Source organism: Dermochelys coriacea, chromosome 8, assembly GCF_009764565.3.
Source record: "Dermochelys coriacea isolate rDerCor1 chromosome 8, rDerCor1.pri.v4, whole genome shotgun sequence".
Lineage (NCBI taxonomy): Eukaryota > Metazoa > Chordata > Testudines > Dermochelyidae > Dermochelys > Dermochelys coriacea.
The window spans coordinates 94939589-94966883 of record NC_050075.1 but is presented as its reverse complement, the minus strand read 5'-3'; the positions used below and the strand labels follow the sequence as shown (position 1 = coordinate 94966883).

The 27295-nt window shown below is 42.1% G+C and overlaps 1 protein-coding gene and 1 long non-coding RNA gene across 3 annotated transcripts in view; one reads left to right on the top strand and one right to left on the bottom strand.

Moving 5' to 3' along the window:
• The window catches only part of PLPP3 (phospholipid phosphatase 3), a 65661-nt gene extending 40037 nt beyond the window's left edge, over positions 1-25624 (bottom strand). The window contains exon 1 of one of the 2 annotated variants that reach the window (XM_043490646.1): positions 24925-25624. In XM_043490646.1, the coding sequence (XP_043346581.1) occupies positions 24925-25063 (139 nt within the window). In that variant the 5' untranslated portion in view covers positions 25064-25624. The remainder of the gene's footprint in view (positions 1-24924) is intronic. The other variant, XM_038413270.2, reaches the window with a different exon arrangement.
• Positions 21476-26678, top strand: LOC122455488. Its single transcript, XR_006273708.1, has 3 exons — positions 21476-21703; positions 24607-24658; positions 25713-26678. It is a non-coding gene; the product is annotated as an uncharacterized LOC122455488 (long non-coding RNA).
• Positions 26679-27295: the final 617 nt, after the last annotated feature.

The following is a 27295-nucleotide window of genomic DNA, read 5'->3' as shown; positions in this document are numbered from 1 at the left end:
ACGTCATTTTAGATGGTCTAAAGCAAGAAATAAAATGTGATATGCAGTAAAAATCCAAAGTGTCAAGATCTTACAAGATGCCTCTATAAATCTGAAAATTTGGAAGAAATAGGCAGATATGACACGGCTGACCTTGGATGTCCCAGATAGAATGGGAAATGGTTTTAAAATGGGTTTGCAACGTCTCCATAATCATGGCAAATACACCATGTGAAAAATATACTGAGGAGATTATTATGTTTTCAGTTATAAATGCAGTGAATGTAGCTTACTATATTGGTCAATGGAATTTTGGAATGAGTTTTGCTTCATCATGACTTCATGTTTGTGTATAAATTGCTCTACTATGACTTGTCATGCCAATGGAAGGGTCTGAGACCACATAAGACCTCTGGATTCGAATCCCATGATTAAGTTCATAATTTGGGGGGGGCAAAGGCAGTAAGGGTGGGAAAGAAGGAATTCCACAAAGCCCAAATTATATTCTTTCAAGGAAACCTGGGAGCTTTCTTTAAACTGGTTTAAGAGTAAATGGATCTGTTCTCTCCTTGAGACACACTACTCCCATTGACACAAATAGGAATCATGAACAAACCCAAGTATTCAGAGACTTTTTATTGTAATTATGGACCAGATCCTGCTATTGAGGTCAATGTGAGTTGGGTGCAAGGAGAGGGGGCAGGATTAGTCTATTCCTATCAGTTGTGACATATGGTGAAATTTAATGGGATTATTCCTGTGAATAGGGACTGATGGAGCTTGCCCTTAATATATATGCAAACAACACACAGTGGCCTCAATTTCTCAGCATACAGTCCTCAAACAGCATAAGCTATAACCCCTGGATACTTTTCATACAACATTCATTATAATATCCCTGCAATTTCATAGTTCCACATTTTGACGTTCACAAAACTTCATATACATTGGGGGGAAAAAATGAAAGGGTGAATGCAGAAGCTTTTTGAAACAAAAGTGAAGCCAGTTCACCTTGTCCATATATGGCCTTTTTTAAATTAAATTTTCAGTTTCATCTGTTTTACTCCCAAGCTTTGTTTGCTCTCCCCCTGAGATTCCTGTCCAACCATTTCAGCTGCAATTAAGCATGTTTTTGGAGCAACTTTCCCTTTCCAATCTGCTCAGGATAAGACAATGCTTGTAGCACTGAAGATTGCAGCAAGGAGTTTTCTGATGCAGCTCTGTCAATGTACCCTATTGTAAAGGCAGAAACCTTCTTCAGATTTGAAGCAGCGGCCACCTGCATAAATAACGGAGGGATATAACTCTGTAACTGAATACAAGTACTGAAAGCTTAAAAAGTTTGTAGTCCAAAAAAACCCTTTTGACCTTCTACTTAAAAGTTCACTACTCACTTTTTATTTATAATTTATTTCCTCTTGCTATATTTGGCATAGATAATACACTTTTTTTTGGAAGTTCTCCAGGAATAAATGGTACAGCATTTTGCAACTCCCAGGATAAAGTGGAAGTGAAGCTTTCCCCCCCCTAGATAACCAAAGGTTGGTACATTTTCCACAGACCTGTCCAAGAAGCAATATGCAGCACACAACAAAGATAAAAGGGCAGGTGTTTAAGAGACCAGTCAAAAGCCCATTGACATCAACAGGAGTTTGACCTTAATGAACTTTTGATCAGACCCTAACAAGCCTTGTCTACGCACTGAAGATGTACCAGTTTAACTTTGCTGTTATAGTTAAAGCAGTACACACAAACACACACAGTGTGGATGCAGTTACACTTGCATAAAGGTGATTATATCACTATATCTTATTACCATTCAGGAAGGGGAATAAGCTACATTGTCATAAGACAACTTTATACCACAATAACAGTATCTACACTAGAGGTAGCATCAGTTAAAAAAAAATCACACCCATAAATGAAATAGTTATAGTGTGCATAGACCAGGCCTAAATAAACACTTTCTTATCCGAAGGCCAGCAGGGAGGTCCTTACTCAGTCCTTTTTGAGGTCCATGGGAGCTTTCCTGAGTAAGGACTGATGAACCAAGTTGCCCAAAGAGATTATGGGCACTGTTCTGAATATCCCACCCCCAATCTTTGCCCATTCTCTTCTCAGACCAACCCACGTACTCCTTCAGGTGAGGATCTTGCCTGGATGCTGTAAACTAGATCCCCATAGCAACCATAATGCCTTGAGAATATGGACTACTGTGAAATGGATAACAGGGAGAGTAGAACTAAATCAGACGTCCCCTTAGAGCCATTTTAACTAGGAATGAAATTTAAACCTTTGAAAATCCTGTTTTGGTCTCCTCAATCTCCTGGTTTCATTGGGAATACAGAAGTGCTAAGTCTCCTGGATTTGTCATGTGGCACACAGGTTCATACACAACCACATCACAGTGAACTGATAGACCTTTCATGATTTCCATTACTCTGACGTGAAGTAGCTGGAAAACGTACAGTGAAAGGGAAAGCCACTGTCTACAGGGCTGAGAAATCCCTCAAAAGCCATTACCAGAGGAGGATGAATCGCCACCCTGACGTTCCTCCCCCTCTGTGGAAAGGTTCTGAGGCAACTAATTTGCCTGGCACATTATTTATATTCCCAACATTCTTTGGGTTGAGATTTTCAAAAGCAACCAGGGATTTTGAGCGCTTCCATTTTTGGGTGCCCAAATTGCAGGGACCTTAGATGGGTTTGTTTTTTTAGAAATTGCTGAGCACCTACATTCTGAAAATCAGGGCCCTAGTAGGCGTATCAAGTTGGGCACTTAAAAATATACTAGCCGCTTTCAAAAATGCAGGCCCTGGCTTCCATGTATGCAAGGAGCAGCATTAGACCATTACTATTTCATCTTAGCTTACACTTTGGCACAATTTCCCACCATTATCAAATTAGCTCCTACCATAATGCAGCAGAAGTCAACACTGTAATGGCAATAGCAATGCATTTGAAGGGCTGATACTTTGCCCAGTTGCTTTTTGAAAGCAGGCAGGTAATGTGCTGGTTTATGCCCACGTTTTCGTCAATTACAGTTTAAATCAGGCCCAAGTTTGTTCCTAATTCTAATGGTGCAGGCAGCAGCTAGCCTGCTATTCACTTGTACTCCAGGGACACAATGTGTGTAGTGTTCTTTTAAACACAAAAATGGATAATTCCCAACTTCCCTTTTCAGATCTCTTGTAACAATGCAGTGCCCTGCTGTCAAGCAATGTGTGAATAAATTGGGGAAAAAAGGTTAAAGAAGCCCAAGGGAATGGCAGTCCCTTTTTCTTTATTGCGGTAAATTTCGACAAAGCCTTCACTGTTCTCTCCATTTTTTCTGAAGGGCTTAGTGCCAAGTAACATTATTCCTCTTCACCATGGTACTGCCATGAAATCAGCCTGGTATGTTTGCCTGAAAATCGTAGGTTTTCATGGAAATTGTTTTTCCTCCACAACAACTCCCTTTGTAAAATTAGACATGAAAAGAGGAGGAGAAGCGCTCAGGCTGAAATCTAATCACAGGAACAAAGCACTGAGCAAATGCCACAGCAACTATGAGAAAAGCACAAATAACATCTGAATTCAGCACTGCACAATACGGCTCCCAGAGTTCATTAAAATGTATACTCCCTTCCCAGACGGTAACATTCTCAAACTCCTTTACCACCTACCTTAAAATATTGAGCCTAGTATAGATACAGAGAATGCATTTTAAATATCTTTTCACAGCCAAGTATTTTAAGCATTCTAATTACATGAAAGCATTTTTTTCCACACCATTAAAACTATTTAATGATTTCTAATAAAAATAGTTTATTTTCTTAAAAAGGAATATTTCTGGCTCCTGTTAAGAGACAGGATCTCTGAGAATTCTTAGGAATGCCTTCTATTTCCAATCACTGCCTCGTTTAAAAATAAGCAAATAGATGCTTTAGCCCTCAGACTGGGACTTGGAGGGTCTTAGTTATTCAACAAACTAACCTTTATTAAATCCTGTCAAAAGGAAAGATTTGATGCTTTTCAATATGCTTACTATATAAACTGCTGAAAGACCAGCAAACTTCAAAAGCTTCACAAACTGAGCTCGGGTTTGGCAAGAGTTCATTAGCTGCCTATGTCTTTTCTGTGTGTGGCTTGTAATTACATGCAGACTTGATGCCAGATCTTAATCTATTAAGGGGTGCCAATGAACATGCTGCTGGATGATTCACAGGTAGTTGGTGTCAAGACTTATGCACCCCACACACCAAACTTCATATGCTGATTTTAGCTGATTTTTTTTAAAGTAGTGAACTTCTGTGGTGCTCAGGAAAGGAGATATTCTTACCATGGCAGATGGTAGGAGGGTACTGAACAAGCTTCTTCATGCTTTCTGCTAATAGGACACAAATCAATAAGCCTGATCTCGCAGTTTTTTCCCAGGCTAAACCTCCCATGGAATTCATGTTTTTTCCCAGTCGCTGGGTGTTTTGCCTGAATGAGAACTGAAGGATAGGGCCCTAAATCTGATACAAGCCCGGTCATTTCACTCTCATTGCTTTCCTTGCTCTCTTTCTGTAGGCAAACACTCCCTTGGGAACTAGGTTGTGACAATGCAACTCATTTTCTTTATGATTTGATTAGAATTTCAGTGTAGATCTTCAGAGGCAAAAAGGCTACTGTATATATCAAACCCACTATTATTTCCCCTGTCAACACCTTCCTAAAAGCAACCTAAAATCCTAGCACAGGATCAACCAGTTGCCCTCAACACTATGGGAAATGGTGTCATTTTTCACTCACTATCACACTAGTTTGGAAAAATCTCCCCCTCCCTCCCGCCCCCACAATCATACGCGCCAAATTGCTTTCTTCCTGCACTTCCCAATGTTAAAGTGCCACCTCCCCTACCAAGAATGCACATGTTACTCCTGTTACTAACTAACAAAGAAGCATTCTCCACCTAACAGTCAGTGAAGCTTGATGCATGGAGGCAGTTGTTTCGCAACTCTGTAGGAATTAATTAATGATTATAAAATAATTATGAGTTTCCATCACTGGAAGGCATCATGCTACAATCCAATTTAACTGAGCACAATTAAAATTAATCTTTAACCATGATGGTTGGAATTAAACTGCTCATTACCCACCCACTAGGTTATATCTCTTTGCTTCCCCACACCACCAGACAGGCGTACAAACTGACTGAGAGTATTCAGGGAGTGAATCTATTTTATAAACTACAATCTTTAACCAAAGGATCCTCCTTCTTCCTGAGCATTAACAGCCTTCAAAGCTGATTGGTTAGTGTCACTGCTGTTCCCTTTGTGGTGAACTCTGAGCCCCCCAAACTCCAAGTTTTGAAACTCAAATCTAATCAAATTCTAAACTAATTTTCAATTCTCCTTCATTTGGTTCTCAGCTTCGTTCGATCCACAAAAGGAAACATCATTGCAAGACAGGGATGGATTGCTGAAGTCAAGTAGAAGATACTAGTAACGTAACAACCCATGTTACCAATACTCCATGGGTCGACATCTGCGCTTTTGTAAAGGCTATCATCTTGAATGTCACTGGCAATTGAACCCAGGACCTCCACAACTAAAGCATGAGCTTCTGTAGCCAGACATAAAAGACTAATTCTTCTAGCTGGCAGCTATAACAGATTCATATTCTTTGTGAGTCAAGCCTAAAGGGTCGTGTATACAACAGTGGGCTGCACAGACATCTTTGACTTTCATGTGATTGTATATGATGTGAGTATATGCAGAATTTGACCCTTCCAATCATAGCCCGGAAAAAATTAATGAGCAAAAGTACAGCGATTCAAGAGATCTTATTAAAAGGGTATTCTTCACTCATAGGCTAAGTGGCAATTTTTTTGGGGGGGCGGGGGGGGAAGTGATGTGCATAAATATAAAAATTCCTCTACATTATACATTTTTTAGGAAACTTAGAACTGCAATTTTGTGCAAAAAAGCTATGATTTAAGGGTTGTTCACTTTCTCGACCCACAGTCATCGGAACGGGCTAAAAATAATAACAGAGATTTTCAAATACCCCAATTTATCACAATGATTGGTTTGTCAGGTAAAAATTATTCTACTTGACGCTCTCTAATGATTTGTATAGCGCTTCTACAGTCCCTAGATCGAATGCATTCTTTTGATAGCCAGTCTTCATCTGCATCCTGCATTAGCCAACAACTTGCAGAGGCACCATAAAACTAATGACTCATCTTGTTTGCAAGCTCTTAGTCCTGAGAACAATGTGCTGATAGATTGTGCCATCATTATCCTTCCAGGCTGTTCCGCTAACCATAACCCATGAAAAAGCATAAGGACTTTCACGCCTATCTTGGATTTGGTTCCAATCTCATAGCTAAGAGGCAGCCTGTACTGGAAGCCTACAGTGGGAATCCATTGGAAGATAGGAAACAAAAGAATGGGAAAATGATAACGCATATCTAACAACTGATTAGCGTTGCTATGGATATTCCTTCGGACACCCATTGAGCTTAATGTTTCAGATGCCATTCAGCAGATCAATCAGAGCTCTGCAGAGGTACATTTGTTATTCTATTAAGCCTAATATTAAAAATACATGTTAAATAGTCTGTCAGACGTTCCATAATAATGCACTACGGCAGGAAGGTAATACAATGGCATGCTGCACTGCTCCAATTCATTTGATTTTGAAGGGATGGGGAAGCTTTAATCTAGTTCACTTCAAAAACAATACAGGGAAATGATTTAAAAGTAATTTCAGATTTCCCACTGAGACCCCCTGCTAATTTTTGTGGGTTTACAATCACATTTTGTTCTAGGTTAATAAAAATATTTTTCTTCCCTGTTGTAATGTGAAAGTGTCTCATAAACAAGAGGAAAAATTGACTAATGCCCCAAATCCAGTAATGCATTGCAGGACTGGCACACAGGGGTCTACTCATATGAAGCAAGATTGCAGGACTGTACATGGAAAATAGTGAAACTGACTATATGCAGAAATCCTGGATCCATTGAAGTCAGTGACAAGACTCCCTGTGCACTTGGATACACAGTGTAAACAAACGGGGGGGGGGGGAAAAGAAAAATATTTTTCTACTCTAATCTTTTTCAGGTGCACTCATTTTAGGAGTTATTTGTAATACCTAAATAGTAAGGGGGGGGAACCCCACCTGACATAAATGGGATAGTTGACACTGTCCCTTTTAATTCTTTTGTTCCAGATAGCTGTTATTAGGACATACAGGTTTATATCTGTTGTGTTTTTTGTACCATGCATGTTCATATTGCGAACCAAATGCAGTTATCACTTTACAACCCAGAGTTTGATCTACTAAGGAAGTGAAAATATGGACCTGACGTTTTATTGCTTCCTTGTGCTTGACATGTAGATACTTAGGTTTTCTTCCATTTGTACTCATGCTAATCAGCTTAACCAGGATTGTTTTAAAGCTTTGAGTCTTTATGCCAGTTATCTCTGCCTGGATAATTTATGGGAAAATCAAGTTGAGGAAAAACTTAATACCATAATAGGAGAGAGAGAGAGAAAGCATCAAAATATTGAGTTCTGTTATTCACTGGCAGGTTATGGGGCATGGTTTTATCCTGGCCACAAATACAAAAACAACAAACAATATGCGAGAAAGGTCATAAACCCTTCAGCTCTCCTCTATTACAACCAAATATCCAGTTGGCTGGATGGGGACATTATAGGCAGCTCTCTCCTTTTATATGAGTATTATTTGTTTGTACTGTGGTGGCACTCAAAGGCCCCTGTTGGGGGCTGGGTTATTTTGTACTAGGTGCAGTACACATACAATGAAAAGACAGTCCCTGCTCCAAAGAGCTCACAACTCTCCACTTTCAGTTGTTGCCCTATGAACATGGACAAACGTGGATGCAGACCCTTGCCCCTCCATCTCTCGTCCTCCCCTCTTTACTCTCTCCTGCAGACCACGTAAGAGTTCATTACTGGGGGCAGAGTACAGTGCTTTCTCTTCCATCTCCATTCCTTTTCTTCGACCACTCTGCCCCTTTATCTGATCTGGCTACTGATTTATAAAATGCCTTATACCACAATATCTCTGGTAGCTCCCTCCTCAACTCTCCCCCGTGTCTGTCTCCTTAGCCAACCAGTGATGGGATTGTGATTTCAGAAGTAAATAGCCCTTCCTGACCAGCTCATTGTGGAGTGCTGGGATTGTGGCAGCACTGAGGGGCAGTCAGACAGAGACACAAGCAGGACTCCTGGAGCCAGAGATGCTAGGGAGAGAAATCCACCTATCTTTGTGGGAAGAGAATCTTTCCCCGCTCCATTACAAAAATGAAAAACTATATTCACACCCCTTTGCCGATTCCCCCGCTGGTAGGGAAAAGAGACAAGCACCTACAGCTTATTCCTTCACCTGGAAAACAAAACCATGCTGTGTTGAGAAGTCTTATACTTTCCTGCATCCACCTCATACCGTTCTAGTCCTGCGGATGCTTCACCAATCTTAAACTGCTCTAGTTTAGAAGCCAAGCCTCAGCCTCTCCACTGAACAGCCTCTTTGTTTGTATTCTCTTTCCAAATCAGCATATCCTCAGATTGAACCCCCAATGCTTTTTTTAATGCTCAGATGCCCTGGCAGCAGAAAGAGCCGCCAGCAGGTTTGTGGTCTCGTAATAGCTTTCAAAACCTCAGTAATGGGGCACATACATTGCTAAGGAACTGGTTTCAAGTTAAAAGAGAGAAAAAAGAAAGTATTACAAAATTACTTCTAACAACTCTTTAATCATTAATTGCTACCAAAAGAGCTAAATTCCTTCCCTCACCTCTCCTCCAGTCTAACTGATAGCTTTAATCAACCTTAAATGATATAGGGTAAGACACACCAGAAAGCTTGAAATGCAGTGTGTCCTCCAAAGCCTGGATATTTTAAAGGGAAAAGAAAAAAAAAAGTGTACTTTCCTCCTCTGAAAGCACAATCACAGGCACCACATTTCATGAGAGGAAGCAAGGACTTATGGGACTGGGACTAGGGAGGTTTTAGATTCAATTCCCAGATCTGCCACAGACTTCCTGTACCACCTGAGGGAAATCACTAAAACCCTCTATGCCCCATCTGAAAAAATGAGGATAACAAGCCTGCCTTTCTCACTTGGGTCTTTGGGGCAGGGACTGTCTCTTGCTACGTGTTTGTATTGCACCTCGCACGAGGGGGGCCCTGTCTCAGTCAGGGCCTCTAGCACTACGAATACAAATCAATAATAACACTGCAGCGTAATGTACTTGTGAGGCTTTGAGTTAATATGATGCTGAGCTCAAAGTTTCAGACCCAAATGTTTAAATCTGATCTACCTAAAAAACAACCCCAATATATCTTGGTTTCTGTCCTGTGCTGACTTCTGAATCCAGCCTCTTTCTACTAGTACCAGTGCTGCAGTTTAGAATCCCACTTACTGTTATATCACACAAATGCCTTTAAGTGTCTAACCTGAACATCACAGCATGAATGATGGTTGTGACTCTCTACATAGCACCGAGATTTTGCAACACCCCTTCAACAGAACCCAGCCAGTTGTTCGAGACCCCCCCCCCCCTTGATACAGGTCTGATCCAAAGCTCATTCAAGCCAATGGGGGAGGGTTCTTTTTCTTGACTTCAGTAGGCTTTGGATAAAGCTTTACCTGAGCAGACCAAAGTGAGATAAGGAACTGAAAGCCTGATTTCCCCTGCCTCGCCCTTGTGAAAGCATGTATCTCTGAGCAGAATGAGGGCAGAAATGCTACCATTCTGGTCTGCTGGCAGACTAAACCCAGTTGCACAGGTTAAAAGACTCTAAAAAGCAGAGTAGAACCAGAATACCCAAGTCAGTGGGATTCTTGCCATTGACTAACACGGCTGCTACTCTGAAACTTGCCATTGACTGCAATGGGAACAGGACTGGGTTCCAAACCCTTACTTAGAATATCCCTGGCCTTTATGGATTTAGCTCATGCCCTTAATCAAAAATCATAGGTTAGTCTAAACGTACCTTTTTGATGGCAATAGAAGGCCAGAGTGCATAGTATGGAATAATGGGGTAGGAAATGCTTTTAAATGACAGTAACAGAGTCAATATTCAAAAATATTCAAAACAGGTTCATTTTTACTTTTCATTTATTGTACTTGACTGTAAATTCAATCCACTAGACTATTTTACAATATACACTGCAGGGGAAAAATGCCCCTGATTATATGTCATCTACCCTTCAGCCCAGCAGAGGTTCAAAGGCATGTTATAACTCCATTAAAACAATAGGCTATCATGGGAACACTTTCAAACCACTTGACTGAGAACTGGCCCTTATGAGGGACTGGCGCAGCTCCACTGATATGCGTGGATTGACTCTGATTTCATTCATAGACTTACGTCCTCAAGTCTGACCCCCGTATAACACACAAGCCATAGAATTTCATCCAGATACCCCTATATTGAGCTGATAGCTTGTATTTGACTAAAGCATATGGTCCAGTAAGGCATCCTGTCTTGATTTGAAGATTTCACATAACTGTCAAATGAGAGGTTTCAGAGTAGCAGCTTTGTTAGTCTGTATTCGCAAAAAAAAAAGGAGGACTTCTGGCACCTTAGAGACTAACAAATTTATTTGAGCATAAGCTTTCGTGAGTGGATGCATAAACCAAAGAACTTATGCCTGTCTGAAATCAGACTCAGGCCCTGCAACCTCTCTGTAAGCAGACAGTTTGCTCTCAATGGCATTTGACTCCTATCAACCTCAGATTTTTTTGTACTGCCAATGATAGAGAATCAGCAGTTTTGCAAGTGACTTCAACGCAAGCATTATCAGGGTCTCTAAAGGCATAATTATATCCATGCAGGGGACTCCACTGGGGCCTATGGTCAACAGTATCACATCCTATTTGTAGCCATCTACTAATTAAAAAAAACTTTGTGTCCAGAATACATTCTGTAATAGCCCTTAGAGCCCAGTCTTTAGAAAGCTTCTTTGTAACCTTGAATGTGCAGATTTTATCAAAATGGGCCTTCTCCAAAACCCCATCTGACTTTTTCATGGGTTTGTATTTGTCAAAGATTCATGCCAACTCAGTTAGAAAAATAAATGCCACAAAACTTGTCATTTAAGAAAAAACGTACAGACCAATGCTTTAGAAACTTGCCCATATGCTAATCACTCTACTATTCAGCTTCAGATTGAATAGGACTCCAACAATGGCACAGAAATACACTGAACCTATTCCACATTTCATGCCCCTTCACTCAAAATGTTGCTGTTACCTTGGTTTTTAACTGCTTTGTGGAAACTGCACCAGAATGACAGCTGTGTGCTAAAGCCGCAATCCTTCCCTGGGGATATGAAAGTGACAAAGATTTCTTGACTAAGAAAACCCCACTTTATTATCCTACTTAACATATTTGAATGGAATATAGGGCCTGATCCTGCAAACACTCATATAAGTAAGGATTAGGCCCTAAAATAAAAGCATAGCCTTTTGTGGTTAGTCAAATCGGGAAGATTTTTGTTAGTTTGACAATTACAAGTAGGATAACTCTTTGGTAAATCATTTCACTTTAAGATTAACCATTTGTACTATGTGTCATTGTTTAACAGATGTCTCATGTATATTTTTATCAAGGAACACCCCAACTCTTCTGTTCCAGGTTTGGACGAGCCAGTTCCAAATGCAAAAGGTAGCCAGATGACACGATACTCATTTCCCCTTATTTGAGAAGTACACATGAAACTGTGGTCACTTAAATTTTAATAGGTTCGGTTAATCAAACATTAATTTTCAAAGTCCTAGCAGTCTAGTGTCTTACTGATAGATGCACAGAACTCCCATTAATATTAACATGAGTTATATGCATTCCTCCTTTGAGATGAAGTTTAAGGCAATGGACTGGGACTTGGGAGATCTGGGTTTAATTCCCTCTTTTGCCACAAGACTTCCTGTGTGACTTTGGGCAAAGTATTAGGCACCGAGTAGGATTTTCAAAAGCACCTAGGCACCTAGTTCCCATGTGAGTTAGGTGCCTAGACACTTTTGAAAATCCCAGGAGATGCCTCTGTGTATCTTTAGGTACCTATATACCTCTAAAAATGTGACCCTCCCTAAAAGAAATCTCTCTGTGTCTCAGTTTCCTACCTGAAAACTGGGGATAAAAATCCTTCCTTTTTCCCCCATCCTTGGTCTGTCTTGTCTATTTAAACTGTAAACTCCTTGGGACAGGGGCTGTCTTTTATTATGCCTCTGTACAGCACCTAGCACAATGGGGCTCTGATTTCAATTGCAGACTCTATGTGCTTCTGTGATCCAAAACCAATAATAAATAATGCATCACAAGGAAGAAAAAATGCCCTGACGGTTTAAGTAATCATAAGATCAACTTGTTGTTTAACAAACAGTGCACGACCCTCAGCTGGTGTCAACTGTCCTATTTCTATTGACTTCCACGGAGTGACACTGATTTACAGCAGCTGAGAATCTGCCCCAAACTATTAGACCAGCTGCAGAAAACAAATGCACAGGGAGATCCACTAAAAGGAACTCAACAGGGGATCAGTAAAGACAATGTCATAATAAAATATTTTTAACTACGGTTTCCCTAATGAAAATATCAGTTTAAAAACAAGGAGCAGGGCAATATATTTTTGCTAGGGCTTTAAAAAAAGCCACGGAGTTGGAATTGCTGCTGCTAAGAAGTGTTTGGAGTTCTTGGGCAGTTGCTATGGTCACTGCACTTGTACACTGACTATAGTGAAAACTTTCCTGTAAACATCAGTGGGAAAGATAACTGGAGCCGTCTTCTGTATGAGTTCTGTACAGCATGAACTGACCTCAGCAAGAGGGTTTAAGGAAAGTGGCGTAACATCCAAAATGCCGAGTTGTATTTACTTTGAAAATATCAGAAAGACTGAAGAAGAAAAAAATGCTTCCACCACATTTCACTGTTTGTTTTTTCTCTTTATAATTAAATGTTTGGGCAAATACATTGCAAGTCATGCAATTATGTCTAAACTCTGAATAAGTGTATCATGCAATGGATGATGGAATTCATATGCATTCTGTGGTCCCAGCTTCAGCACAGGCATGATCAGACCCTAGGGCAATGCTATAAAAACTTTCCAAAACAGCTGTAACTTTGACTGGTTTACAATAAAACCATTTTGTGGTTAGTTACATATAGGTGTGATACCATTTTGTCACTTCCTTTTTGTGGTGGCAAGTATCGACAACTACCACCCTTCTGTCATAAATATAAAGGGAAGGGTAAACACCTTTAAAATCCCTCCTGGCCAGAGGAAAAATCCTTTCACCTGTAAAGGGTTAAGAAGCTAGGATAACCTCGCTGGCATCTGACCACAATGACCAATGAGGAGTATGAGTATGCATCTGATGAAGTGAGCTGTAGCTCACGAAAGCTTATGCTCTAATAAATTTGTTAGTCTCTAAGGTGCCACAAGTACTCCTTTTCTTTTTGCGAATACAGACTAACACGGCTGCTACTCTGAAACCATCCGATGAAGTGATCTGTAGCTCACGAAAGCTTATGCTCAAATAAATCTGTTAGTCTCTAAGGTGCCACAAGTACTCCTTTTCTTTTTAATGAGGAGACAAGATACTTTCAAAGCTGGAGGAAGAGAAAAACAAAGGGTCTGTCTGTCTGTGTGATGTTTTTGCAGGGGACAGAACAGGAATGGAGTCTTAGAATTTAGTAAGTAATCTAGCTAGATATGCATTAGATTATGATTTCTTTAAATGGCTGAGAAATTAGACTGTGCTGAATAGAATGAATATTCTTGTCTTTGTGTCTTTTTGTAACTTAAGGTTTTGCCTAGAGGGATTCTCTATGTTTTGAATCTAATTACCCTGTAAGGTATTTACCATCCTGATTTTACAGAGGTGATTCTTTTTACCTTTTCTTATATTAAAATTCTTCTTGTAAGAAATTGAATGTTTTTTCATTGTTCTTAAGATCCAAGGGTTTGGGTCTGTGGTCACCTATGCAAATTGGTGAGGATTTTTATCAAGCCTTCCCCAGGCAGGGGGGTGCAAGGTTTTGGTGAGGATTCTGGGGGGAAAGACGTTTCCCAACAACGCTTTATCAAAATAAACCCAGGCGTTTGGTGGTGGCAGTGGAAGTCCAAGGGCAAAGGGTAAAATAGTTTGTACCTTGGGGAAGTTTTAACCTAAGCTGGTAAAAGTAAGCTTAGGAGGTTTTCATGCAGGTCTCCACATCTGTACCCTAGAGTTCAGAGTGGGGAAGGAACCCTGACACCTTCAAAGGAGCAAGCTGTCAGAAAACCTCTCATTTACTGCATGAAAGAGAGGAACGCCCAAGGCTGCTAACTGGCGAATCTCAGCCTTCCCGTTTGATCTAGGGAAAGGAAGAACAGGCCTTCATTTCGATTGGTGTTACTGATAAAACAAAAGTGACTCCTGATCCTGCAGTCTTTACTGCCCTGACCCTGTAAACACTTACACATGCCTTTAACCATAAGCACAGTTCCATTAAATTTCAGTGGACCTACTCACGTTTACCCATAAGCATTAATTAGTGTTTGCCGGATCATGGCCTCAGTAAGGGCAAGGCTTCACTGCAGAGTGAACTTGGATGATCAGCATTCAGGTGAGCCCAGCACTGGTGTGAATAGCCACAGTGCAAAGCCCAACTCGCGTTATTGTGCCCTCAGGGCTGGATGCACTCACCTCTGTGTGTGTTGCTAGGGTGTCTACGGACAGATCCCATGGTTCTCTGCGCTACAGTAAACTGAGCCACTCTATGATTCTTTCCCAGTGAATTGTGGGAAGGCATAAGAGGACAATCAGCACTCAAGAGAGTTAGCCTGCATCTTCACTGCAAAGCGGGTGGTTTAGGGTTACCAGCCTGCGTGACACCCTCACTTGGGCTTTATTACAGCCTCAGACAGCCCAGCCATCTCAGGCTGAACACGCCACTAAACTCAGGTGAGAGGGTTTTGTGCACGGGCAGAAGGGGGATTAGGGACAATACCTGAGTACCAGCCACGTTACTCTGCAGTCAAGATGTACTTTGCATGGCTGAAATCAATGAGAGCTTAGCCAGAGTGTGGCCTGAAAAATTGGATCCTCGGTTATTTGAGCTGTTAGTTTTATCTGAGGCTAAACACATACGTTAGTTCTTTTACCATTGAGGAAGTTTCCTTCCTAGTTTATTTAACACTTTCTCACACACACACATTATTTAGATCAATTTTAACACAGTGATACAAATACAAAAGGCATAAATATTATAACCATCTTGAGAACCAAACTCATCACAGGACCTGGAGTTCAATACATAAATATGCCAAAACAATGTTGTTTAATAGTTAATACTGATTTGGGGAGACAAATAATTGCCCTCTCTCCCACTAGTTTGGTTAGAACTAACATCCAAAATACCCAACAAAATAAAGAATAAGACATTGTTGTCAGTGAAATAAAGGACAAAATTTGACAGAGTTGGAGTTTGTGGAAATCACTGATACACCTAATTTCTTTGGGATGAACGCAATTTCCATACTTTTAAAATGTACTCTTTTGGGAACTATCTTACTCTTATTGCAAATCTGATCCTTCCATCAAAAGCTATTTAAAGATGCTTCAACTCTTCTTTTCAGCGGCTGTCTACCTATTCAGCATGAAGGAAGTTTCACAGGAGTTCAGAAGCTCCTTCTATTGATTAAACCACACAGCTGTAATTAGGGCATCACATACAATGAAATGTGGAAAATGACACTTAAGTGCTCTAGCATGCTGGAAGGTGCAGGAGAGACAGTAGATAAAAAGAGAATGGAATTAAAGAAATATAAGGCATGTTTAAAAGTGACGGAAATGAGTCTTCCTGATAGGTTAGAGCTCTTATAGGAAAAAGCTATCATTATTATTGTTATTATTTGTATTACCTGTGTCCAAGCTATGAAGATGTCCCCACAAATGGGATTCCCACTGACTTCAATGGCAATTCCATTCCTGGGGCACTTATAGGATCAGGCCCAAAATCTTCAAGCAGGCAGGTTTCAGGTGCACAAGGAAGAGAAGAAGGATGTGGCTTACTGCAGCCTCCAAATGGGTAAGACATAGAGGACTCAATGAGCCCCTCACTGACTCTGGGTATTATGGTCTTGCCAACCCCAAGCATTCAAAATTCATGAGTCAGGCTCCAAAAATCATGAGATTGGCTTAGAAATCATGAGATTTATAATACATGAATAGATGTTGGACTCTTAATTTACCATCCATTTTCTGAGCCTTTAGCGTTCACCCGCGTCATGTTTTCAAGCTTCACCACACAACCACAAGGGCTAGAAATCTACTTTTTTTTAGAAAACAAAAGCCGACATTCTCCCACAGTAACATAAATGCGGGAAGTGGAGCTATAAGAAAAGTCATCGGGCACAAAATAAAATCATGACATTTGGCAACATTGTGCTAATATCCTTCTGTGTGAGGGGAGAAAAGAAAGCTCTATTTGGGAATGGGAGATTCCCTGTTCCCCGCCTTTCCTCTTTCTCTTATCACTAGACCATACAGCTATGTATTTATGTACACAATATTTACTTAACCCTAATGGTAGTTGCACAGCATGCTGCAGTCTGCACTGAAAACACAGTTCTCTACTATGGATGTACAGTATACTCACAGTTATCCAAATACCTGGGGGACATCCGAAACTTTCAGATAACCAGACGTTCAGATAACCAGAAGTGCTATTAACTAATGTAGGGCTACCTGGGGGACACACTGGGGATTTGGATAAGTAGGATTTTCAGATACAGGGAATTCAGGTATCTGGAATTATACTGTATTTACATAAAGATAGTCTATCCAAAGGGTGGGAAGGCTGTTGCTTTTGACTCCACAGATGTATCATGTGAGTGAAGTATGGAGGATTGAGCTTGCCAAGTGCAGTGCCATAGTCCCTAATTTTTAAAGGAACCTTAACTCAACTTTCCTTTTTGCAGCCACAAATAATCACCCACAATTCATTTCAGGCACAGATGGGGCCACGTAGGTGTCTAACTACCTATCTTGCACACACTAAATGTAATACCAAGGTTATGAACAGCATGCCCATAGTGTTTTGGATAACATCTTACTGCAACAACCTTACAGCAAGCCTCTGCCATATCTCTCAGCAATCTTCACACTGAAACCTGCCTAGGTCATTTTCATTATAAACAATTCAAACAAATGAAATGATCAGTTTCTCAGATATAGTGAGGCTGGCATACACTAAGACAATGGCATACATCAAGGCAACCCAAATCAAATCTGAATTGCCTACAGTCATGTGTGATAAAATGAGATTTTAAAAGTCCCAAATTAATCAGTTTAATCTTGATGCTTTACAGGAAGGCAAAAGAATTTTGTACAAACATTTTTTCCCTTAGAGAAAGTTACTAGAATACTAGTTCCTAAATTTCTAGATTACATACTCTGCTCACATAGGCATTTGAAATTTTTTCTAATATAATATTTAAGTTTATTTTTTAAAGTGAGGTTTAGGATCAAGCCAGGACTAAAACTATATGTATGTATAAAAGAGAGACATGGAGTCCTTTGAGGAAAGTGAAGAGATTTTTAAAAGCTCAGTGGGGCTGCCGCTCAGTTGCTTCCAGATTTCCCAGCTGCAGCAATTATCTGCTGTAATGATTGCCCTGGACTGATGACAGTAAAGGAGAAAATTAAAGCTAAGTTCAGACAGAGGAATGAGAAGTGTAGTGAGTTAAGAGTATAAGAGAAAACAGTCTAAAGCTTACAGCTGTCCAGTGTAAAAAACAATCTACCTAAGTCTCAAGACTCAAGAGTCAACAACCATGTAAGCTAAATGAAATCTGCCTGTCATGTGGCACCACTAGGACTTCTGGAAAATCACTGCACCTGTGTGAGCTATAGAAAAGTTCCTGAAGATCCAAATCTGCCCTATCATCCTTGCTGGCAGAGTCCTCCCTGCTTTCATAGAAATGATGCTTGACTGAGCGCCGGTTGACAACGTTCAGCTGGCTAGAGCTTTCCTGACATAGGTCCCCTGCCAAGCAAAAAAGGCTGTTTTGTGCAGAATACCCTATATTCATTAATGGTCTGGGCATCTTCCAATGCAGCCCAACTATAGGATATAGGGGAAGGGGCTTTGCTGTGCAGGAGGCAAAGCGTGAAGGCAGATCTGTCTGGCCCATTACTCAACCACCTGCACCCAACCAATGCTCCAGGCAACTGGTCCAGTTTGTCCACAAGTCCGTAGATGGAGTAACAGGCTATCTACAGCTCGCCTGGCCAAGGACATTCCCTCATGAAGGATCAATTTAGTCTGTATAATAGCCGGACATGGATCCTCCTCCACTAGTTTGCCTTGATCTATATGTCCCACTCTCCAGGAAAACACTGCTGCTCAGTCGTACTGTCACGCTACTGTCAGTGGTACTGCTGCAGTGAGGCCTTCACTCTGAGGCCTGGTCTACACTACAGAGTTACATCAACGTAACTCTGAAAGCATCTACACTACAACGTTGCTCCCACCAAATGTGATAGGCATAGTGCTTCAGTCAATGTAGTTAGGTCAAGGCAGTGTCAGTGCAGACACTGCGTTGACTGTTCCGGCTATCAGACCATGGCAGCTGATAGCGTTGGGCATTGTGGGGTGCTGTCAGCCCGGAGCTGTCAGCTAAATCAGTGGACGCACTCCTGGTGAGGACGCACACTTCTGAGAGAAGAAGGGTATGTGGACATGAAAAATTGATTAAATTACTGTGGTGGCTGTATATCAACATAACTTAAGTAGACTTAATTTTGTAGTGTAGACTTGCCCTCACAGTCATAGTGGATATTAACATGAGGTGGAGAATATCCTGTGTTTGCTCTCCAGGGATGGCTTGTGTGCGTGTTGGTTGCTTTTTCACCCTATCTTGAGTGCACATGCTCTAGTCTTCAGCCCTCCACGGTACTATGTTATTCTGTAATCCTTCCTGCCATAACTAATGGCAGTTTGCCTACACAGAATTTCTGGCAAGCTTCTGTGTCTGGGCTTCAGGTAGCAGACACTCTTTCCTTTTGCCGTGCATTACTGCTGCCAAATGCTGCTCTGTGCATGGAGGAGAAGTGTCAAAGACTGTCAGCAAAGATAAAGGAATATATGATTGTTGGGCAGAGCTTAATACGCAGTGGAGCTAGACACTCCCATCAAGAGCAGGGGCTTCTCCCTCCCTGGCTATAAATCTTTCCTACAGTGAGGTAGAGAGCTGCATGCTTGTCCTACACTTTACTCTTTGAATGTGAAGCAGTGCTTGCTCCTATTTCACTGTGTAGCTAGAGCACTGTAGAGATTTAACTCCTTCCTGGCAGACCTGTGGACATATCGTTTTCTGGTGAAACACAACAAACAACCAAGAGGATGGATGACTAGGGACTCTTAACTGGCTTGCTTGCTATCCTAACAATTTCAAGAAGTATCCTCTTATTCTCTAAACAGAGTGATGAGGAAGGAGACAGAGAGGGGGTTTTGTTGTTGTTGTTTTTCAGATGACCTAGTTTAAAGTCCAGCTAAGTAAGGTGCTTATTTCTGTTAATGAATCAAGCTGACATAAAATCTGTGGACATTGCTCAATGCCAAAAATAAAGGTTAAAATCATCCAGTTACTCATAGATTCATAGACTTTAAGGTCAGAAGGGACCATCATGATCAGTTAGTCTGGGTTCCTGCACATGGCAGGCCACAGAACCTCATTCACCCAGTTCTGTAATAGACCCCTAACCTCTGGCTGAGTTACTGAATACTGATTGAGGTGTTGTCCCTATAAGCTTTAATCAACTCAAATATATTTCACTCAAAGTCTCATGCTTAGAAAGTTTTAGAACTCTGATAACAAGGAATGAAAGGTAAATGTGTAAACAAGCAAGACACGTGACCTGGTCTGTTTCAAAAGATCTTCATCCAGGTCTAATCCATTCAACCTGTAATTAATTGACAGCCAGTAAAATGAACCCTTTCCTGCCAGCTTTTCAATTAGTTTATTCCCAGTGATCCCTCTGTAATAAAGATGCGACTCCTTCTTTTAAGTGGCAAAGAGTCCTGTGGCACCTTATAGACTAACAGACATATTGGAGCATAAGCTTTCGCAGGTGAATACCCACTTCTTCAGATGCATGTAGTGGAAATTTCCAGAGGCAGGTATAAGTGTTTTAAGTCTTTTAAGTGTTTACCATTCTCCACACATCAAGATAAACATTTTACTTAGTGATGGGTGGAAAGGTGAGCTAGGTTCCCATAACTATTCACATTTAGATTCAAGTTAAAGGAAGCCCCTGAGACAGGCTACTGTACTTATTTCCATCTGGTTGTCTCAGAATAAATGTTTCACATCTAGGGAGGGGGAAAAAAAAGTCTAGGTAATCTCCTTCTCATTGGTAATTTGCTCTCAGAAGGGGGTTGGTTATGTATTTAAACAAGTGAGTCTATACAGAACTAACTCCTGGAAAGTTAATAATGGAGAAAGCATGTTTTTTATGGAAATTTTTAAAAATATTTTATATTTCCCTCCTCCCCCAATATTTATTCATATCCCTGGTAGAAGTAAATATGGCATCATAGAATGTTGCAAATGAAAAGGAAAGTTTTACTATTTTTATGAATTACCTCCAAATCAGAAGAGCCTAAGGACTTGTCTCCTTGTCATTCTGTATGTTATAGGCCAGGTTCTCAGCTGGTATAAATCAGCACAGGTCCATTGAATTAACAGGCCTTTGACGGTTTGCACCAGCTGAGAATCTGGCTCAGTGTCTTTACTACTGCCTCCCACCACCATAAAATAGATCACTTTTTTCATTATAGTTCTGAACAGGAGTCGCTATTCTTCATTTTACTAAACAACTGAACACTCATCTTCTTAAATTTTTCCCATCTTTGCCAATAGATCACTTTCCTTTCACTGAAATACTGTCTTTGCATCACAAACCAAGTGAATTACGAGACAAACTGAACGAAAACAGGCCTTTTTCTAAAGAGCTCAAAGGTATAAAATGAAGATTAGATGGGAATCAAGAGCTCATGAACATTGCAAAATTTTACTGGGTTCTCTTCCACAGATGAGATTATATTAAGATGGTAATGACTCTTCTTCCGTCAGCTGGTCACCAGAAAAGTTCCTTCCCTTGAAGTTAATAACTTCTGATCTTTGTTACTGTATACACACATGGTAGTTGTGTCACAGAATAATCCCCCAACAATCCTGAAATCATTATTAATTTGAGTATATTTGTAAAGACCTTCCACACACGTGCATCATGGTTACAGGTTATATAATTGTCTTACTATGTTTTACCAACTCTCTGCATCTGCACATGATTAAGCGAGACTCAGACTCCTTCCTTCAGCTGTTCAAATTATGCTCTCACTTTCAAATGTTACTCAGATATACTAGAATATTACCATTCCCTTTCTGCTCCCACCTGAAATAATCAGCATAAAACAACATAAAGGGGCAGTTACATTGCATACATTATCCATTTCTAACATCAGTTGTAAATTGGTGCTTTGGTAACATATGTCAGATAATTTTTGTAGGGTTTAGGAATCCAGCCTGCAAAACTTTACTGATTCAAGTAGTATTTGCTCATGCAGGGAGTGCTGTTAGAGTCAACAGAACTCACGTGAGTAAAGGGTTGGAGGATTTGACCTGTAGGAATCATTTCACCAGGAATTTAACCTTCTGTTTAGAAGAATGAGGTAAGTCAAGCTAGTTTATATCTTTCTACTTATATCAGTTTTATATAGAGCATATCATATGTTTTATTTTTTCCAGATACAAGAAGATTAAGCTTTCTGCACTAGTCTGTATTCCTGTGGGAATATAAAGAGAAAACCATGTCTCTCTTCTTAATATATTAGTGCCTAGTAATAGAGACCAGATGATCAATAAACTACGCAAAAATTAAATCAAACTGACAGTCTTCAGAAAAATGTGCTCTAAGCAGAAACAATTGTTTTAAAGACTGTGGTGTCTAGAATATTAAAATCACATGCTTCTGTTATTAATTTATTTGTTGGAAGCCAGTCGACTTTTCCTGCATGCATGTGTCAATTAGATAGTCAACCTTATACATAACTATTTTCAAATGCTAGATGTTTCAGCATGCAAGGTATTGGAAAGAAACTGTTGACAACACTATACTTTTCTTTAAATGCAAAAGCAGAGTTTCTCTAGCAAAGCAAATCAACAGATTTCTAGATATGTTACCACAAAATGTCTTAAATCACTTTCTTCGGTGCACACACAATACTTCAAGAAAATAGCTATTTTTTATTCTATAAATACATATAATGAGATGTCTGTACCTTTGAGGGGGAAGGGGAAGACTGGATTAGAGCAAATGATGTATCCCAACAACTAAAACTAACCTACAATGCCTATCGTTTCCTTCTCAGCTGTTTCTAAACTTCATGAAATGTGCTTAGTCATTTGTTATGTGTTTAGTTGTTTGTTACACAGCACCCATCTCCATCTGTAGCTGCCTTTGAAGCTTACAAAAGGTGAGTAAGTATGGTTATTCAGATGTGATAATTGAAGCGCAGAAAGTTGAATTCCCCAAGGATACACAGTAAGTCTGCACTGGAAACAGGATTGGAACCCAGGTCTGGGATTTCTAGCCATATGGTTAATACACTAGACCACAGTGCCCCCTGGACACTGTTTAGAGCCATATCCTTTTTCTTTTGTTGCCAGCACAGAGTGTTGTGATACAGATTTTGAGGGGGGGGCGGGGTGGGAGGAAGCTGCAATAAACCCCAAGTGCTTTCTCCAGTCTCTATGCTGTGTTTGGCACATGGATTTTATACATTTCTATGCACATTTTTTCCTTATGTGGGAAGAAGGGAACTGTTGCTTGGAAAAATCAGCCTAAAAGCCTACCCCATTGGTTCTTTTTCCTGTCCATTACAGCTGTCAGAAAAGTTAGTGCTGCTACTTTCCAGCATTACAAAGTTGTGTCTAAGAGAGTATGAAGAGAAGCAGCGAGCCTGATCCTACTCCACTGAAGCAAAACTCTCACTGGGAGCACTGTAGGATCTGGTCTCTATTTGGTTAAGAAAAAAAATCACCTTCGCCAGCCCCTCACAACCATCAAAACACACGTGCCCATACTTTTCTTGAGTTTGCCTTATGAGTCAGGGATGGGTTACTGCAAATAGTTAACACATTCTTATCTGTTTCCACACAGTCCATAAGGGAAAATGAGCATTTGACAAAGTCTTTCTGAGATTAAGAGGCTTGTTCTGAATCCTCTGAGTTTAAGTGTTAATCATCATATGACACATAATAGAGTAATGAGAGAGGGCTTTCACCTCCTGAAATAATGTCTCGGAGTCCAGCAGCTTGACACAGCATCTCAGTCAGCATTCACAAACTATACAGCGCCTGAGGGGAACGGGACGAGTTTGTTTTCACAAGCGTGACTTATTATGTCTTGTCCTTGCATTAATTTACACTGGGGGGGGGGTATTATTATGATTGTGAGAGTGTTTAACACGTTATATACATGCAGCAGGTCATGGCACTGGGTAATATCAACACAGATTACTCAGCACATGGTCAGATCCTCATCTGGTGTAAACTGGTGAACCTCCAATGCAGTCAGTAGAATGGGGCCGTTTACACCAGGGGGTCTTTTAATGGCACAACCTGGCCTGATTCAAGAGGAAGCAGGGCCTGGCTTCTTTATCATTGTAATCTCTCTATGAAACCCCTATCATCATATCAAAACAAGGCCTGGTAGCTAAACCTATTACAAGTAAAAACTTTGATTTCATCAATCTCCTGACTTAATCTGGCCTAGCCAGATCTCTTTCAGAGAGTTTTCTGAACTTGAAGCATGCCTGTTTCTTGATTAATGAGGTCCATTGCTACTGTGGGAGATGAGTGGTTGTCAGCCGTGTGGCATGTCAACTGCTGTATCTCACTCTTTTCAGCCTCTTACACTGACTTGTGTAGAACCAAGCCCACCCATAAGACCAATATATTTCTCCTCTTTTTGCTTAGTTGCAGAGATATACTTGCACTGTAGTCTGAAAAAAACTAAAACCCCGAAGGCATCAACAACCTGGTAGGACAAATCACACATCTCCCATCTGTAACCACTGCTTCCCCTCCCCCCTGCAGTTCTTGTATTTTGCAGAGGGACAGACTACATGCTCCCAACAGACGAAATCTGGCATGGCACCTTTCAAACTATTGTTTAGACTCAAGCAAAATGAAAACCATGCCTGTTCGCCTCTCTGCTCCTAAAGCTAGCATGGGTGGGAGATGCTGTGTTTACATACTGAGGACAGACAGAAGCTCTGCTCACTGCTGGGACATCCATTTTATTTGGATTGACACCAGGACTACTTTGTGTTTTCAATACATCGCTGTGGCTTTCACAGGGGGGGAAGGGAGGGGGCTTTCGAAAGTCAAATCAAGCCGCGTTCGTTGCCCCAGTGGCCTTTAGCAACCTCTTCACAACTTTGTCCCTACTTTTGTAACAAACTTCTCGGGCTGGGGTTTTCGTTTGCACACAGCCAGTGTAAACTGCCACTCTAGCAAATCTTTGCAGTGCTCTTTTTTTTTTGGGGGGGGGGCATAATTTTTCAAACAGGGCGGGCAGACTGGGACTATACAGCTGACTGCACACGAGCAAAAGAGAGAAGGTAGGGGAACAAAAAGAGCTCTTGCAAAAGAGACCGCCAGCAGCAGCAAAACTCTGGAAAACGCAAGGGGGGGGGGGAGGAAGAGAAGTTAGCAAGTAAGATGCGTTTGCAAATGGCAAAAAAAAAAAAAGCTCTTCCTTTTCAGTTTCAGCAGAGAGCGAGCTGCAAGGGGGGCGGGGGGCAGCCGAGAAAGAGCCGCGCAGGCTGCCCAAGAAAGTGCATGAACCACAAGAGAGAGAAGAAAGCTGCGGGCCGGCGACGCTCACCCATGAGAAGGCAGAGGAGATCCAGGCAGATGAGCAGCCCTTTCTTGCTGCTGCTCTTGGCCGGGTTGTTGTTCAGGGCAGGGCTGCCCCCGTTCTTGCTCTCCGGGGCGATCGCTTTGTCGTACTTGTAGTTCTGCATGATCTGGGGGGGGAGCAGAGCCGGTCCCCAAGCGGCGATCCAGGCGCTGGAGCGGCAGGGGCGCGCTGCCCGGGCTGGGCTCGCGGGAGGCGGTCGCTGGTGGACAGACTTTGTTTCGGCGGTGGTGCGGCTGCTGTATAAACTTCTTCCCGGCGGGGGAAAGCAGGGGAGGGACCGCGGGAGGCGAGAGGACGTTTGTGTTCGTCTCAAATCGCTCAGTGTCCTCGTGGGGAGAGAAAAATAAAGGGGGGGGGGGGAAATGCGATCGAGCAAAAGGTTGCCAAGTTTGGAAATCACCAGGTCCGGGCGAGGAGGTGGTAGTAGCGGCACCGCAGCCCCCTTTGGATGCTGGCTCAATGAATGGAAGTTGGGATCTTGCAAAGCAACTTCCCCAGCCGGTTTAACACACAGCTCTGGTTTGGATTGGGGGCTCCTGCTTCTGCTGCTGGCAGGGGCTGGTGTCTGTACTTTTATTTCACAAGGTCCTTTCCACCCCTTTAACAACACACACACACACACACACACACACACACAGAGAACAGAAACCCGAAGTCACTCTGGCTCTGATGGGATATCCAAGTACAGCCCCCTTCCTGAGACTGACATATACATATGATAATTAACTCCACATTGTTGTTTTTTTTTTCAGAGGGAAGAAAAGCAAAAAAAAAAAAAGTCAGGAGAAGCTTCTCTCCAGGCAGAAGGGAGCCCCTAGTGTCCACGATCCATGTGTAAAAAGGAAAAGAAAAAAAAAAGAAAACGTTTTCAGGCTGGAGGATTTCCACATTTCGGGGGAGGGAGATGTGGTGGCAAATGCCTCTTTAAATCGCTCCACTGGGTTTTTCTTCTGATCGGCTCGACAGGTGAGGCGTGCTGAGATCAACCCCCTCGGAGGGAGCTCCGCTCCGCTCTGTTGTGCCTTGTGACCCAGTAGTTTGAAACCTCTTTGCAAGCACCCTGCTATGCCAGACCACAAACAGGGATACAGAAGCAGGTTTGGGGCTCAACTGCTCTTGGGGGCCTGGACACAACCACGGCACAGTATGTAGGGAATAGGTTGACCACAGACATTCCCTCCTGGCTGCTTAATCCAATGGCATAATCCCTCCACAAAATTGGCTGCTTTGGCCGGCTGCAGAAGGAATGTTGTGTTAATGAAGCTAGAATAACTAAAGCATTGGGATTTTTGGCTTGAACAGTCCCAGAGTTATAAGGCTGCACACACACTATTTACCCAGGATTATTACCTCTGTTGATCTCCCCTTTGATCTGATTAAAAATTGCCTAGCAAGTAATGGAAATTCTACCTTGGAATCCTGACTGGCCGGGTTGTAATTTTAACAACTCTGAGTTGAAGGCAGGGAGACCAAGGTATGAAGATGCTGGAAACTGAATTAAAGGGACACTGTCTGCAGTGTCCTTGTAGCCAGTCAGTCCCAGGATATTAGAGAGACAAGAAGGGTGAAGTGATATCTTTGATTGGACCAATTTCTGTTGATGAGAGACAGAAGCTTTTGAGCTTACACAGAGCTCTTATGCTTAAGGATGCCACCTGCCCAGGGGTGGCAAGTTTGTAGAAATTTTGGTGGTGCCCAGAACCCGCCCCTGCCCAAACTCTGCTCCCCACCTGCCCAAGGTTCTGGGACGGAGTTTGGGTGGGGGAGGAGGCCTAGGGTGCAGGCCCTAGGCTGGGGCAGGGAATTGGGGTGCAGGCTCTGGGAGGGAGTTTGGGGATGGGAGGGGGAGCAGGGGTGAGGGCTGTGGCTGCAGATGAGGGGTTTGGGGGATGGGAGGGGCTCAAGGCAAGAGTAGGGGTGTAGGGGTGAGGGCTCTGGGGCTGGAGATGAGGGGTTTGGGGTGTTGGAGGGGCTCAGGGCTTGGGCAGAGGGTTAGAGTGTGGGGGGGAGGGCTCTGGCTGGGACTGGAGATGAGGGGTTCGTGGTGTTGGAGGGGGCTCAGGGCTGGGGTAGAGAGTTGGGGTGCAGGAGGGGTGAGGGCTCTGGCTGGGGGTGTGGGCTCGGGGTGGGGCAGGGCTGGGGATGAGTTTGGGGTGCGGGCAGGCTGCTCCAGGACAGGGGCCAGAGAGGAGGTCTCCCCCCAGCCCTTTCCCTGCCCGTAGCAGCGAGCTCTGGGGGAGGAGCCCCCCTTTCCCGCCCCCCCAGCAGCACACTCACCCCCACCACTGTCACTGCATGTGCTCCTAGGGCCCCTCTTGGGTCCAGGAATCTCCCC